The sequence below is a fragment of the Anopheles aquasalis genome, chromosome X, assembly GCF_943734665.1.
Source record: "Anopheles aquasalis chromosome X, idAnoAquaMG_Q_19, whole genome shotgun sequence".
Taxonomy (NCBI): Eukaryota; Metazoa; Arthropoda; class Insecta; order Diptera; family Culicidae; genus Anopheles; species Anopheles aquasalis.
In genome coordinates, this window is record NC_064876.1 from 3595443 (window position 1) to 3611871 (window position 16429).

At 49.9% G+C, this 16429-nt stretch overlaps 2 protein-coding genes across 7 annotated transcripts in view; both read left to right on the forward strand.

The window, feature by feature from the left end:
• LOC126577946 (GATOR complex protein NPRL2) overlaps window positions 1-1841 on the forward strand; it is a 2001-nt gene extending 160 nt beyond the window's left edge. Inside the window, exons 2-3 of the mRNA XM_050240071.1 lie at window positions 116-303; window positions 382-1841. Coding sequence (XP_050096028.1) covers window positions 116-303; window positions 382-1360 — 1167 coding nt within the window. The 3' untranslated portion in view covers window positions 1361-1841. The remainder of the gene's footprint in view (window positions 1-115; window positions 304-381) is intronic.
• Window positions 1842-2120: 279 nt separating this feature from the next.
• Window positions 2121-16429, forward strand: part of LOC126569856 (protein gone early) — a 56154-nt gene continuing 41845 nt past the window's right edge. The window contains exons 1-2 of one of the 6 annotated variants that reach the window (XM_050227271.1): window positions 2121-2581; window positions 3378-3855. The gene's annotated coding sequence lies outside the window, so the exon portion shown is untranslated. Of the gene's footprint in view, window positions 3856-16429 lie in introns of all 6 variants that reach the window. The other 5 variants (XM_050227287.1, XM_050227262.1, XM_050227278.1 and 2 more) reach the window with 5 other exon arrangements.

Consider the following 16429-nt stretch of genomic DNA (forward strand, 5'->3'; position numbering starts at 1 on the left):
TTCATCAACATCCTCTGGCGACACTGGTTTCTGGTGGGCCCTCCGCCCAGCAAACCGATCACCGATCGCATCTCACTCTCTCTCTCTCCTTTTTTTTCCATTTCTTTATCAACAGCCCACCGCCATCAAGAAGGGCATAAAAGATGGCCCGATCCGGTGTATACTGTTGAGCGAGTTTCATGCTGTAGCCGGGTCGAAGATCTGTTGCCAGGTACCGGACAACTTCATCTCGAAAGATGTCTTCGATTCCATTCGTACCTTCATCATCCCGAAGCCGCAGCTGCAGCGATGCATCCTGACAGTGTAAGCTACAGCCCTGTGGTTTTTTTTTGGTGCCATCCTGACGGCCTGCCTGCTTCTTCTTCTTCTTCTTCTTAACAGCAACACACTGGGCCACAAGGTGATCGGCTACCCGGTGCTGATCAATCACGTTCGCTATCAGCGGAACGCGTTCTACTTCAATCTGTGCTTCGTGTGCGACTCGGTGTCCCGCACCGTGCAGTACGAAGCGGTGGTCAAAAAGCTGTCCGAGTATCTGCTGATGATGGAGGAAGAGTCATCGTTCCTGTCGCGGCCGGACAAGCGCGATAACATCCACAACCTGTTGGAATGCATCCTGCGAGATCTGAACGAGCGGCACGTGGCCACCATCGTGGAGGGCAGCACGACGATCTACCTGAAGATCGGGCGCTTGAAGCCGGATCCACCGCCCGTACAGGACCACCAGGTGCCGCTGCTCTGCCGTGGCTTCGAGGACACCGATCTGGACGCGTGGGATTTGACGACGCAGCAGGTGCTCCCGTTCATCAACGGCATGAACCACGTGGCACGCATTGCGGCCGAAGCGGATGTGGAGAACCAGCTGGTGAAGGCGTGCATCCAGAACCTGGTGTACTACGGTGTGGTGCAGCTGTTGCCGCTGCTCAAGTATAGCAACGTGTACATGTGCACCCGGGCGCTGCAGAAGCTGACGCGCGATCGCAACTTCGCCGAGGAGTGCCGGTGGTACGTGCAGCTGCAAACGGACAAGGAGCCCGCCCGGTTGCCAAGCCTTTTCAACATACTGCAGCTGTACTCGCAGATGACGCACGGCGTCACGCTCCGCTCGCTCTGCCAGCGGCTGTGCCCGCGCGACAACAACATCGACGAACGGAAGCTGGTCTCGTTCGGGCTACAGCACAGCCTGATCCGCTGCATCAACAAGTACCCCATCTTCACCGGGTCGCTGCCAACGCCGAAGCACAAGCTCTACACCGGGCTGAACAGCTTCGACGAGATCTGCTGCAAAACGGGCCTCACGCCCAGCCGGATCGAGCAGGAAATTGATATGGATTCGAACGTGACCGTTATCTGGAAATGAATCCGGGGCGGCACAGTGGGCGGTCTACTGTTGTTAGTGTACAAAATTAGTTACGTAATTATATTCGTCCATCCGGGCGCCGGGCTAGCTGCGTCGGCAACCGCGGCAAGCGACAAAGCGACAACGCGAAGCAAAGCAGCCACAGGGAAGGCCGCGTTACCGTTCCAGGATAATATTAACCATTCTTCAACATATGCACATATCAGACGTCGATGGTTGCGGTTTTTTTTTTGTTGGGGAAAGCTCGCCTTCTACTAGTACTAGAGCTATTTCAAAGCAAGTAGATGGCGAGGTGGCAAAACCAGACAGATCAAGCTAGTGTAAAGGGGGTAGGTAGGGGTAGGTAGGGTTATTCAAATCAATCGCCGCTGTTGCCCACTGTCCCTCTAGCTGCTGCTGCTGCTGCTGCTGCTGCTGTGTACCGAGCGAAAATGTGATGGTTAAACTTGTGTGTAATAAATTGAAACAATCAACTATTGAACCGGTACTAGATTGATGTTTTTTTTTTTTTGCCATGGTACCACGCAGCCACGCCGCCATGGTTGGCGGCGATCCGTTACGTCCCCGTTTCCCCTGTTGCGGAACGCCCGCTCTCTGGGATGCGACCGCACTGCCGAGCCCCTTATCTGCAACGTATGCAAGTGTACACAGGTGTGTGCGTGCGTGTCTCGCAGGAATGGAATGCGGGCAACGGGAAGAGAGCTTTCTGGCGAGATGTGCTTCCCAAGGCCAGCACAGATCCGGCCACACTTATCGGCAATACCCATGGCGCGAGGTCCGCCCATTTGTCCGTTTGCAAAGGTTCGACGTCGCGTCGGTTTGAATTCGGCACATTTATCGCCCCCGGCCACAGTCTAAGCTTCGCGCGTACCTGTACTCTCGCAATCGTGCGGCCCACGACGAAAGAAGAGAGCGCACGCCAAGTACCAAGTGCGTACGGTGAGAGTGTGCGTACCGCGGTACAACCGGGAGCGAACAGTAGCACTAGGCAAGCAGCCGTGCGCTCTCGCTCGCGCGCGTCGTTGTCGTCGTTGCAGCGCAAGCACCAGCAGCAGCAGCAGCAGCAGCACCAGCAGCAGCATCAGTTGGCCGCATCACCAGCGGCATCATTCAACGTTCGCCACTTGCGGAGCAGCGTAGTCCTTGCACGCGTTCGCGGTAGTTTCAGGTAACGCGAGCGATCTCGCGAGCTTCGTCGCCGTCGGTTTGTTCTCGGAAACGGTGTGCATCCGCAAGCTGGCGGCTGCTTCGCCAAACGCCAGCCTGCCAGCCTTCCTGGGTCTTGGGCTTAAGGCCAGTGTTGTGTGTGTGTGTGTGTGTTTTAATGTGTCTTATCACGCGGTTCGTCCAGTAGCTGGCGATTTTCTTTGCCGCCCGTTAAGTGGGTAGATAGATAAAGCCGTGATCGATAAGTAGGCTGAATCAAAGTTGAAAGTTTGAAATTCAAAAGTGCTCCGTGCCGTGGCGTGCATGTGTGCGTGTGTGTTCATGAAATGCAATAGGAGAGATAGACAGGAAGTGGCAGCGCCGGGGCCGTTTTTTTTTTGTTTTTCAAATTCTCGCTAAATGTAGATCTCCAAGCATTTGCAATTGTGTACCGCCTGTCCGCGTGCGTTATTGTGTGTGTGTATTTGTGTGTCTCGGTATATTTGAGGGTTTGTCCCGGGATCACGGGACGCCCGTTTTTCCACCGTACAACCGGCGTGTATGTATGTGTGCCTGTGTTGGTGCGATCGGTGTCGGATCACCGATCAGCAGGGAAGGATACGGGGCCGTTAAAATTAAAAAAATAGAAGCGAATAACGGGAAACACGAGCCCTTGCCTCTCGCGTACACCGGCAGCTAGGGAGTTTCCGCGGGGGCATTTTTTTTTGTTTTGCTCTTCATTCGGTGGTCCTTGGACCATTTCGATCCCCGATCGATTCCGATCATGCATGGTCCGTTTCCCATCGCGATTTGAATTTCCTTTTTTTGCGTAGAGAAAATCGATTGGAAAATTCGCCACATTTTCATTCAGCCACTTCTAGCAAAGCCCCTCTTAGCTGTTGCACCTGGTCTTCGGTTGCCGGCCCATTCTCCGACAGGGAGAGAATATTGGGGCTGTGTTGGGCGAGAGGGTGCACAATGGGGGAGGGGTGCCACCCTCAAGGATAGCTGATGTTTTGCCGAGCGTCGCGAGTGCTGTTGAGTGAATTGTGAGCCACGTGTCCTTAGGGTGGGTGGGTGTGTGCGGAAATAAGTAAAAGTGTCGAATCCCTAGTGACTAGTGACAAGCGAGCTAGCGAGCTAGCTGTAGCCTCCAATCAACCCTATCGCTCAACGTGTCTGGCCGCGTAGTACGCCAGGAGTGCAGCAACTCGATGCTAACACGCACTCATCGATCAGCACGTACGACTTGAGATACCGAGCGCAATCAACCAGATCCTCCAAGGGTGATCATCCTGGTGGTGGTGGCCCGCGGGAACGCACCGTGATCGACGCCGCCCGCAAACAAGGTAAGCGCACACCCGTCGACGTTTGCTGATCGCTTAATTAATAATTATCCGGTTAATAATCGCTGTTTCCGGAGTGTTGTTCAGCGAGACAGACACAGCGAGTATGTGTTTGCAAGAGGAGGAAGAAGAAGAAGAAGAAGAAGAACGTTGTTGAATGCACAGAGCAGAGGTGAAGAATGAGAAGGCTCGCTTGCACCTTCGCTCACCGGAAGGAACGGCCATGGGCCCCAGAAAGGGCATAGAAAAGTCGATTCGATTTGATATGGGCACTTTCTTGGGAGGAACGAGATTGCACTTTGTCTCGTTCTCTCTCTCTCTCTTTCTCTCTTTCTGTCTGCCTCCTCCCTGCTCTCTCTCTCTCTCTCTCTCTCTCCTTATTACACAAGCGATTCCAATGAGTGTACGGGTGGCAGGCTTCCAATTAGAAGCAGAACCAATAGCAGCACCGGCAGCACCAAGATGGCAATCGCTCTGACGCTCCTCCGGATATTTGATCCAACGTCCGACATTCGAGACACCGTACCCGCCACCGTCATTTCCACCTCAGAGCAGAGGCTGAGGTTCGCACTTCGGAAGCAATCAACACCCACACACACACACACACACACACACACACCGGCCACCGCCAGGGGTCACGTGTCCGACGGGATTCCTTGACATTTCTGTTCTTGTCTCGCGTGGCGAGCGACGTCTGTGCCAGGCCAGGCCAGGCCATGCCAGGCCAGACCAGACAGAAGAAGGAGAAGATACTCAAAACCGAAGGTCCCAGCGCCTAGGACACCCCCCCCCCCCAATTGTAGGAAGTCCTTTGCCACCAGGCATGTCATTAATCAGGAATGGTTGGATGGTACCGATGGTGCGTCGTTGTGGAACGTGTTGCTACGATTCCAAACCAGCTCCAGAAAGGTACTGGTCGGTCTAGTGAAAGCTGCCGCCTGGCTGGCTGGCTGGCTGGCTGGCTGGCTGGCTCCTGTTCCAGCTTCCTTCTTGGAGCTCGCTTTCGGAATTTGTTTCGTCCCGTTTTTTTTTTGTTTGTTAATGTATATATTTTTCTTTTGTTTACTTTTGTGAACTGAGCGGGAGAAATCGTGGGACGCCACACCGTGCACACGACGGCACCCGCATCGATCAGTTCGCCATTTTGTCTCCGCCGGCGACGGTGGCGTCGCTCAAAATCGCCTGATGCTGGTTTTCGGGGCGCATAGTTCGTGGTGGCGCGGTGCATGTGCATCGCAGGTAAAGAGAGACCCACGCACACACGCGCGCGGTGCCGGTGCGGCCACAGAACCAAGCCCCCAAAAACCGGTCCCCGGTCCGGTCCGGTCCGGTCCGGTCCACTGCTTGGTTAGGCTGGCGGCGCTGGCCGGCCTAAATAAATTGTGACTGGGAAGGGCCCAGTCCGGCACAGGCAGCCGCTGCAGAGAAGTGACAGTGGGGCGGGCGCTCGTTACCTCGGATGGGCCAGATCAGCTCCAATTAACTTCAATTTTATTGACCGAGCCGGGACGCCGACTGACTGACATGGCCATGGGCCAGGGTGCCAGTGTGTGTGTGTGTGCGTGTCTCGTTCCCCTTGCCGTGTCCCAGCAGGGTTGCAGCATCAGGACGGGTGAAGATCCTGTGATCAGCTTCCAAAACATTCCAGCACAGTGAGACGGAATTCTGAACGGCTCGAGAATGGCCGTGCATCGAACAGCGGAACAGCGCAGCAACAAATTGCGTTCTATTGCGAGCCACCCGCCCAACGTCTTGCGCCTCGTTGCTTCATGAATATGTATGGCGTGCACCTGCCCCGACCGACCAACACTTCTCCGCGCGTCTGTGCGCATTCCCGACGCGCGCTGATCAGGCGTGCGCGCCCCCCCCCCCCCCCCCCTTTTGGAAAGACGAGACGTCGACCATGCGCTGATAGATTGAATGCCATGCGATGGATTGCACGGTACTGGAGCGCAACGACATGGTAAAGGGTCTTGCCACCGATTCCGGTGGCCGTGGAAACGGGTCGCGCATGACATTTCGTGGGAGTTTTCTTTGGAACGCAGTTGCTGCTACTCCGTGGACAAGAACAATTTGCTGTACTATCACCACCACCACCAGCAGCAGCAGCGATTGCGAATTTCAAATTCATGTGTCCTGTTGCTTCTCCAGGTGCTCGCGGATTCAAGTTCACAGTGCAGAGCGTGGGCAACTTCCGTTGGTTCCGGAACCCAACTCAACGCCACCCCCGCGGAAGTCATAAATCAATTAGGATCAGGAGCCCCGTTCGACCACGTTCGGGCTTCAGGTCGGCCGTCCACCTTTTAGCGCGCGAGCTGGCCCCCCCGGATGCAGCAATCCTTTTGGGACCATTTCGGGCTGCTAACTGTCGTCCTCGCGAACGCGGTCCAATTACCGCAATGCTAATGACCGTCACAGGCGTGCACAGAGGACGCTTGTTTTTGTTTTTTCTTTGTTCATTGTTTCTTTGTTCGGTGCCCCGGTGTTTGTTTGTTTGTTTGTTTGTGAGGTTATGAAAGGTAATATCGTGCAGCGCGGCGCCAAAGCATAGGCCAAGTCGGAGTTACCGAGCAGCAGCAGCAGCAGCAGCGGTATGGGAGAGGAAACGGATGCGATCCGCTTTCCTGCATATTTTAGTGGGCCTTTCGCGGGGCCGTACGAATGGCAATCGTGCTACTAGACCCAAGGACTAGTGCTAGTAGGTAGCCGCTGGTTAGTAATGCATGATTTGGCACCTCCAGGCACGAGCCACATACACAAAACCACCTTCAAAACCAACCACCTGATAGGAGAGCTTGCCCCTGGGGGGAAGAGGTGTCATTGTTGCATGTTTCATAGTTCATTTCATTAACATCAACGAACTGTGGGATCTTATTCGCCTGCCTAAGGACTAAATTCGAACGATTTACATGTTTTCAATGGTAAAGAAGCCCAGGTGAACATAAAAGTCCTAGAACAGGGGATGTAACATGAAAAGCACCGAACAGAGTTCGCAAAAGGTCTTCAGGGGGTGATAATTAGTCGTTAAAATAGTCAGTTCAGAAGTACGAAAGTGAAAGTGTTCCGCCTGAAGGTGTCTCGCAGAAGAAGAAGAAGAAGAAGCCGAAAGACCAACATAGTCTGTTTGCAACCAGCCACCTGGTATACGCGCTGTCACGCCCTACGCAGCCGGGCACCGGATGCTCTAGAAGTCTCGACTATTTATGCCAATCGGCGAAGGCATCGTCTCGTGATCGTGGCATGTTATGTTTTGGCGTATGTTTTCTTTATAGGAAATGGTTCGAAGCTATTGCTGTGAGAGCCGCTGTGTTTTTAAGGGCCGTTGATCCTCGATTTCTAAGGGAATCAGACCAGACAATTCAAGCATACTCCACGATTCACGGCCTCCCACCAGAGTGTGGTGTGTAGCGATACATACGGTACGCGGATGAATCAACTAAAAACGATAATATTTGTTGGCACAATTGTTGTACGTTTAAGCGCAAAAAACGTACTAGGCGTGTGCGTTGAAATTTGCGGTTTTTTTTTTTTACCAAATTGAATCGGTTATTTCTCAATAAATCTTACCAATCTGCCCATTAAACATATTGAACATCGCTAGCCACTACTTTTTACCATATTTTTTTAGGCAATTTTTGAATTCCATCTCGAAAGAGCTGCTCTTCTTTTGAATCAGTTAAGGCAACTACCCTTTTTTCAATACTTTCATAAAGAATGAGGTGCTGTGCCTCCAAACAATTTTTTAAACAAAGTTCATTACGTTTTTTTTCCCATTTTCAACGTATTTATTTAGGTCAGAGTTTGCTTCATGAGTTTCCGGAAGTTCTTAGTGCGCGACACGCGTGAAAACTGGATTTTCGCATTGTTTCGGTGTACCCGAACCGTCTGTGTCTTGAACGGCAAAATCCCCGCTTCTAAACCTTTCAAGCCAGCTTTCACATTTTTTTTTTGGTATCGTAATATGTTCAACATTAGCTTAAACTAACACACGATCATTTTCAGCAGCCGTTTGCTTGAAATGAAAAAAGGTTTTTAAATCTACCCGCAAAATGGACTTTTCAGGCACCAAACTTGACATTTTCTACCGAAAAAAAAACAATGTTGTAGTCAATATTATGAGAAGTTATTTATTATTTTAAAGGTAGTTAATTCAACTTTAAAACGACATAACAAATGAGGACCTTCCCCAAATAAAATGGCGCCATGTATTAGCAAAACCGCGGATTTAAACGCACACGTCTGATTTTTTTAAATTTTCCTACATAGTCTCCTGTTTCCGAAACATATTCTCCCCAGGCGGATAGGCGAAGCCTTTTAATTCCTCCCACGTAGAAGGATGTAGCGCCGCAACTGAGGTTTCAAGCTCAGCATCGCTTGCCTTCGAAAATTTGCTTGAGAGCGCCAAACACGTGAAAACAACAGGATGATCGATCAGGACTTTAGGGAGGAGGCTGCAAGGTTGCAATAGGGTGAGGGCGAGCATTTTCCGGGAGAAGAACCACTTCCTTATCGAACGGTCTCGTTTTTTTGCGGTGATATTCAAATCGTACCTTACTTTAAACATTTCTTTAAGGGGGGGGGGGGGGGGGGGGCTTCGGTATACATATTTTGATGTGACACATATTGTGACACATTTTTCCCTGGAAATCCCATCAAGAAGATTGTGTAAAAGTTTTGGGTCAATCGAAGCAAAACTGACAATGTTATAGATTTTTGAAAGGCTCCATGCAGAGCTCGCTACTTTGTGTCTGTTACCATCGTACCGTAAAAACTATTCGGCCGATTGGTTTCAGATTTTTAACACCTAATCAGTACACTCTTTGCCAGGTAACCCCGTCGAGATTTTGTGAAAATCGTGCATACTTTCTTTTTAAACAAATCGCCAAAAACCGTGTTTCTAGGAAAAAATGACAAAAAGCATCAGCACTTTATCAACTTGAAAAATCTGCCAAATAGCGAAAAATTGGAATATAAATAAAAACTCAACGAGGCTACCTAGATAAACTTATAATCTTTCAAAACGATGTGACGATTTGTGTTTTTCTGCTCACCCATCACGCAGCTACGATGGGCACCGGAAAAAGTATCTTTTCGAAGACTGCGACTGCCTAAATCTGATGCCATGAATGAAGTTTTTATTAAATCTTCTCCAAAATAGAACGAACTACTCTTGAAAAGTTACAGTTTACTATGCCATTCACATGAAAGAATAAAATTAAATGGTTACATTAAGGAAAAAATCGTCAATGATGATCCTTCTTCGGCGGTTCGAACCGGGAGAGAGTCAAGTGAAAGTGATCTAGTGCGCTTCTTACACTCCTGGCCAACCCAAACCAAACAACAACAGCAAACGTTCGGGAAACCGGTCTCCCCTTCATTTTCTGTGACGAAAAAAAGGACGAAATTGATCGGTTAATCGTTTGTGTAAACCAAGTGCAAAGTTTTTAACGCAAGTTCTAATGAGAACATGGCAATAGAGTGCTAGACTGCTTGTTGCCCCCCTTCCTTTGTAACCCTTGCAAATGGCCAAACATTAACCCATGAATACCGACATGCAGTTAATGTCGCACCATTTTCACGGCACATAAGTGAAGCTTGGTTTCCGGGCTGGCCGGCCGCCACTCGGCTCTCGGCTCTCTGTGTTGCGTGCGTGTTGGTGTGGCAGCGAGCCTGCTGCCCGGCTTCCCTGTGTTCCGCTCACTAACCGACCGACCTTAATGCTATTTAGATCGATCCTCTTCTATCGTTGGATAGGATGATGCGAGAACGAGGGGGCGAGCGATCCCCTAAAACGAATCGATGGCATTTTTGGCACGCGGCATCATCCGACACGGTTCCGGGTACGGTCGTATCAGCAATCTTCCCTTTCTCTCTCTCTCTCACTCTCTCGCGTGCGCTCTTCTTTTTTCTCTACGTAACCCTTTCCCCCCCCCCCCGCACCGCGCGCCTGCTGTGACTGTGACCTGCTTCCCGTGCGGGGACCAACAAATATGCCACAGCCAGCCACCGTTCGGCTGATCGTGTGCTGATCGATCGGCGCACAACGCTGGATGTGCAACCGGTGACCTGTCTGCGGTTCGTCCTGTTGTTACTCGCCACAGCTAACCAAACAACTGATGCCAACATTGTCGGTTCTAGTTTAATCTGATGCCCTGGCATTGCTGCTGCTGCTGCTGCTGCTGCTGACTTTACACCATACCGAAGTGACACATTAGTCATTCATTAGTGGTGTGCAGTCGGGGTGCGATGCCAGCGGGGCCGATGCCGATCCAGCGATAGATTGATTGTGATTGAGCATCTTGTTTGGTTTAGCGGGGTTTAGCACTGTCTCGGGGACGGACCCCGTCCGATAACGTTCCAGAACGCCCGTCCTCGCCCGAAGAGGGCGTGCTTGCAGCAGAAGGATTAGCATACATCATCAATGCTTGTGGTTTATGATTTGGCAGTTTTTTTTGTTCTTTTTTTCGTTGTTGCTCTGTTTATGCTCTCGGTAAGCTCGCATAGCTCTCTAACTCTGCCCTCACTCCGGGAGCCACTCCGCACCAGCATCAGCATCATCATTCGTTCATTTTGTGCAACCACAGCCGATGATGAGCAGTAGCAAGTAGGTCCTACAAGTCATGGAGAGGCTTCGCGAGGCACGCGAAAGCTATTTAGGCGTTTCGCCGGGCCCCCCGTATGAGTAATTGCTTTTAGGAGTAAGGGTGGCGGGGGGGGGGGCCGGCGGAAACCGGCGGGGCACCATGACTTTCCGATGTCCGGCGATCGGGCGCGGGGGGGGGGGGGGGACCCGCGAGTTTTTTCTTGGCATTTTGCGAGGCCGAGGCGAGGCGGTTCGCAGTTCCGGTTACGTTTTTTCCAACAATCAAATCAACGCGTGCGTGCGGGGTGAGGCGTCTCCGGCGGAAAATGCTCATTGAATGGTTGATGCGCCCGGGGGGGTGGGGGCCAGTGATTTATGTACATCACTCGAGGAGCGGCCTTTTGCGGACATCATCGCTCTGGGTCATCATCCGGTTCGCTGGCTTTTCGGCGCCGCCCCCGGAGTAACGGAGCGCAGGGCAGATGCTGATCCTCCCCCCCACCCCTCCCAGAGTCCCGTCCAGCGCCTCGTAAAAGTCGCGAGTTGGCAAATCCGTTCCAGCTGCTGCTGCTGCTGCTGCTGCTGCGCGCTCCCCCAGTTTTGTGATACCCGGATACACACGGAAGTGTGGTGATCAATGCAAGCGTTCTAGATATCGGCCTCCCCCCTCCCCAACCGCGACCGATGCACCTCGTGCGACACTACCGGGGGGCGCACCGCTGTCAGGGCTGTCAAAGCTGTCCAAAAATCGTCATGTCACGTGGCACGTAGCGCCAGACAGTCAGCCAGTAGCCAAGCAGCGTGTCTCTGTGTGTTCCGCCAGTGTCCGCCTTGCGGGATAATGGCAATCAAGCTGCTGCTGCTGCTGCTGCTGCTGCTGCTGCTGCTGCTGCTGCTACAGTGATGGGCAAACCAATCAGATCCCGGTCGGTGTCATTAGAACTGGCTTTTCGCGCTCTTCTCTCGATTCGGAATTTTGTTTTTTTGTGACACATGCTTTTAACATTTTTCCCTGCATGCTGATCCGTTCAAGAACGTTGTGTAAAAGTTTTGGATCAATCGAAGCAAAACGGACCAAGTTAGAGATTTTTGAAAAGTCGCGTTTCATACAAACGGCTCCATGCAGAGCTCGCTACTTTGTGTCTGTTGCCATCGTACCGTAAAGGCGCTTGGACTGATTGGTTTGCAATTTTTAACACCTAATCTGTACACTCTTTGCCAGGTAGTACCGTCGGGATTTTATGCAAATTGTTGATACTTTTTTTTTTTAAACAAATCTTTAAAACTCGTTTTTCTGGAAAAATCGTAAAAAGTATCACGTTTTTGAACTTCAAAAATTTGCCAAAAATGGATAAATAGGAAATTCGACAAAAAGCCTCGACGGGGCACTACCAAGGTAAACTTATATTCTTTCAAACGAGTATTCATTTGTATTTTTCTGATGACCCGTCACGCAGCTACGATGGGCACCGTAAAAAGTAGCTTTTCGCAGACGCATCTTCGGAAATGTGATGCCATGGATGAAGTTTTGAATCAATCTTCCCCAAAGTAGCACCAATTATTCTTGAAAAGTTGTAGTTTAATGTGCCCTTCACTTGAAAGAATACAGTTGAATGGTTACGTCACAAAAAATCGTCCAAAATGAGCCCCCTTTTTATGGCCTGAAATTTCTGAAGCCTCCCCCTTAAACAAACAAACAAGTTTGAAGTTAGTACCGACAGTTTTGTCCCTTCACTGTTTCTCACAACGTCCTCCTCCTCCTCCTTCTCCTGAACTCTGGTAGACGACGCGGCATCGCGCGTCCCGCAAAATGAGGTCGGTCAATCGACCGACTCGCCGTGGATCGATCTCTCCCAAAAATGGGCCCCGATCCGAGGAGACCCATCTCGTGCGCCTCGATGCATGCGGATGCAATCGCCTGCAATGGACCCAGCCAGCCAGCCAGCCAGCCAGCCAGCCAGCTAGCCAACCGAGCAAACAAGGCCAGAGGACACACGCTGCATAATCGATGGCGTTCGATTAGTGGTGCCGGGCTGCTCAGGTGTAAGCCACCGATGCACTCGATGGTTGGCAGCAGCGCTGTCCTGTCCACCACCACGAGGTCAAGGGCGCGCAAATTGGGGAATACTGTTCATCCTTCTGGTGGGACCACCACGGATTCTTTTTTTTTTTTGGTTTTTTTTTGTTTGTCGCTGAGCTGCAGCTGCAGCTTGTCAGGCCCAGGCCGGGTGGAGGTGTGTGTTATTGTTTGCATTACAAAAAAGAAGAAGAAGCAGCAGCAGCAGCAGCAGCAGCAAGAGAGGGAACGTTTCGAAGATCAGGATTATTGTTTTGCGTTTCCATTTCTGTTCTCGCTCGCTCGCCTCCCCGCGGGTCCATCGATTTGCTATTTCAAGTGACCGGGTGGTGGGTGGGTGAGCGCGCATAACGCGCGTACATACGCGCCACGGCTTTTGCACGGCTTTTGCAGCAGCAGGCAGCAGCAGCAGGCAGCAAACCAACGGGTGTGTTGAGTGGCCCGATGGCCCCCTTAAAATAGAGCCAACCATAATAGAGCGCTTTGGACACGGCCGTAGCACGCAACCAACACAAATCATCCAGCTCCAGCGGGCATCTTTGCCCGGGCAATTGACCGCAAGTGCCGTCGTGTAACGTTCCAAGCGGGCGGGCGGGCGGGCGGGCGCGCGCGCAAACACACAGATTCTTCCTCTGCTGTGTTCGAGGCCATGGAAAAACTATCCCATTCCGGCACACCAGCGCACACAAGCTGCTGAGATTCCCGTACCGTGCTCGAGAGAGAGAGCGAGAGAGAGAGAGAGAGAGAGAGTGCCTCTAATAGCCTTAAATGATTGAATGCCCCCGTGCTGTGCTGCGCGGCGCGGCGCGGCGCTGCGCTGATCTTCCTTCGTACGACGGACGGATGACATTGACGTCGGGGTACACGGGGCTGTTTCAAGTGATGGCGCGTGTTTAAAGCATCGTTTTCTTTTTTCGGGACGCCGGCGAAGCGAACTTGAAACGAGCGCGCGTCGAGCGTTCCCGGAAGCCCAGCTTCAGCCCTCGAAGCGCATCGAACACTCGTGCGATCGATCGGTCGGGGCGGCGGTTTTGGGTGCGTCTGGTGCGAGCGCGAAAAGAAAAGGGGTTCCCCTAAGAACGAGGGCGCCCGCGTGGAGGGGCCACTTGAAAGAGAGAGAGAGAGAGAAAAAAAAAGAAAGAAAAACGTTTATCTTGCCCACCAACGCTCCTGCCTCTTCATCGTGTTGGGCAGTTCGGGGCTGGTGCCGCGGCCGGGGGGCCACGTCAGTCAGGACGATAACGAAGTAGTAGGTGTGCCGTAAGTGAGGCCAGCGGGCGTCTGCTGTCGGTCCTGGTCCATCTGGATCCTGGGAAGCGGGGAAGCACAGTGCGCTCGCTCCAGCTCGGATGCAGCGGTGCAACAGCGACAACCAGGGGGCTCTGGGGGGTGGGAGCGAAGGCGCGGTCGTATCGTCTCTTTAAGTGGGCGCACGGCGGTTCTTGCTTGCATCAATGAATGAACTATTTGGGTGGAGGTATCTGGGAAGTCATTCTGGGCAATGGTTGGCGAGGGTAATGCCAGAAAAATACTCGCACAACATTCCCAGCGTGGTAAAGAAAGCTTAAGCTCGAAAGTTGCGGCGAGCCCGAGGCCCAATCGGCGCGTATACGTTAATCTAGAGAGAGAGAGAGAGAGAGAGAGAGAGAAGACGAGACTTCGCTCAATTGTACCGTGATGGTGTGGGAGTCAGTCGAGATACGATTAAATTAGTCGAATCATAAGTTCACGACACACAGTGTTTATCACGATAAATCATAAAATCCAACCTTCTGTTTTACTATTCGAAATACTATCACCGTTGGAAAAGCTGTATGCATGGTCTGTCGCAAACTAAACAGGCCTTTTTTTGCATAGGAAAATTTCTGGAGGCCCTTAATCTTAATGTGGGTATTTTTGTTTGAAAGCTGCATCTTTGAGGCACGTTCAGTCCAAATTTCGCGACATTTGGTCCACTGGAAGCAAAGTTATTGAATTAAAATGGACAGTATGGTATGGGTCGTCGGTACTAAAATAATAATTCAACAAAAAAAGGAATATTAAATTTATCTCTTAAACTCGCTAAAACGTTTACCTAATTGATGAATTGATTTTAAAACCAGTCGTGAAGATACCAAGCCAGGATCGTGATTACGCCTGGGCAGCATCGAAAGAAGCGTCGGATTTTATCAAAATGATCCAAACAACCGGGCCAAACAATGTTTTGCCGTATATTATCTTGGTGTTATGAGGCGTTTAATGCATAGCATTTGTCGCATTCGGCAAAGCATATCGTGAAAAAGGGAGTGGGCGCATTTTTTTTTTTTAACAAAAACTGCATTTAATCGAAAAATTATTCCCCGTAATCACCTGTAATCAAAAACATACCGTCACTTTATGCGCCATAACTTTGCTTCTAGTGGACCAAATGCCACGAAATTTGGACTGAAAGTGCCTCAAAGATGCAGCTTTCAAACAAAAATACCCACATTAAAACAGGATCGCCACAAATTTTCCTATGTAAAAAGTTACGTCTACTTTGCGACAGATCATGTATTACTTTTCTTTTTTATAATGACGGACGAGCCGTATGTTTCGCTGGATATTACTAAAAAGAGAAAAGATCGGTTATTACTAATTTTTAAAAAAAGGGTCGGAGCTGAATGATGTGCAATTATTGTAGCTAAGCATTCGGTGTCATTATTATATTTTATTAGGTGTATGAATTGACATTTGCTGCTTTGTTTAATACCAAATTGGATCGGTCTTTTCTCAAAAAATCTCTTACTATCTGTTTATTAAAAATATTGCCCACCGCTAGCCACTACTTTTTACCATAATTTGGGGCCATTTTCGAATTCCATGACGAAAGAACTGCTCGTCTTTTGAAGCATTTAAGGCAAGAGCACCCGATTTTATTCGATACTTTCACATAGAATAAGGTGCTGTGCTTCCAAACTATTATTTTAAACAACCAAACAAGTAGTATTCTGAAAGAACAATGTCTGGTGTACACAGCGCGAGAGATTACCTGGTTGTCTCCGACGGTTTTGGAAAAGTTTTCAACCGGTTTTGTCATGCTGCGGCCATGCGTAAACGTTTATCACGTCAGTTATCCCATTGTGACCGTGTTGTTTTTTTTTTTTTAAAGTCAGAGCTCGCTTAAATGGATTAATTATTGTTGCTAATGTTCTCCATCAACAGTTTCACCAGTGTTCGGAAGGGTTCTCTTAGTGCACGATACACGTGACAAACTGATTCTTCTCATTGTTTTGATGGACCCGAACGATTGGATTGGTGTCTTTAACGACAAAATCTCTACTTCTATGATTTTTAAAGTAGTTTTCACTTTTTCTTTTGTTACGTAACATGTTCAACAGAAGCTTAAACCAACACACGATCATTTTTGAGCAGCCGTTTGCTGGAAATAAAAAAGGTTTTTAAATCTCCCCGCAAAAGGGACTTTTTCGGCGCCAAACTTGACACTTTCAACTGGAGAAAAGCTAAGTTGTAGAAAATATTATGAGCAGTAACATGTTGCGTTTTAAAGGCAGTTAATTCAACTTTAAAACGATTTTAACATATGGGCCAGTGATCCTTTCCCAAACAAAATGGCACCATGTATTAGCAAAACGGAAAAAGTTCGATGCATACACCTAATACAGGGTGTACCATAAAAAAATGAGAATGCTTTCATTGCTCTGTTTTGAGTATTTTTTCAACACCAATATGGCATTATGGGGTATCGTTGTGTTCGTAAGAGTCTTATCTATCAAATGATGTATAATAAGTACCCGTGCAAAAGATGTCTGTCCGGAAAAATGTATTCAAAGGCGACAGTGTCGAGTTTGCTTCGCGCCCAAGAGAAATCTCATAGATATAACAGCGGTCCTCAGATGTAATCTTGGCATTGTTTACAGGATTAAACTTTCTATTCA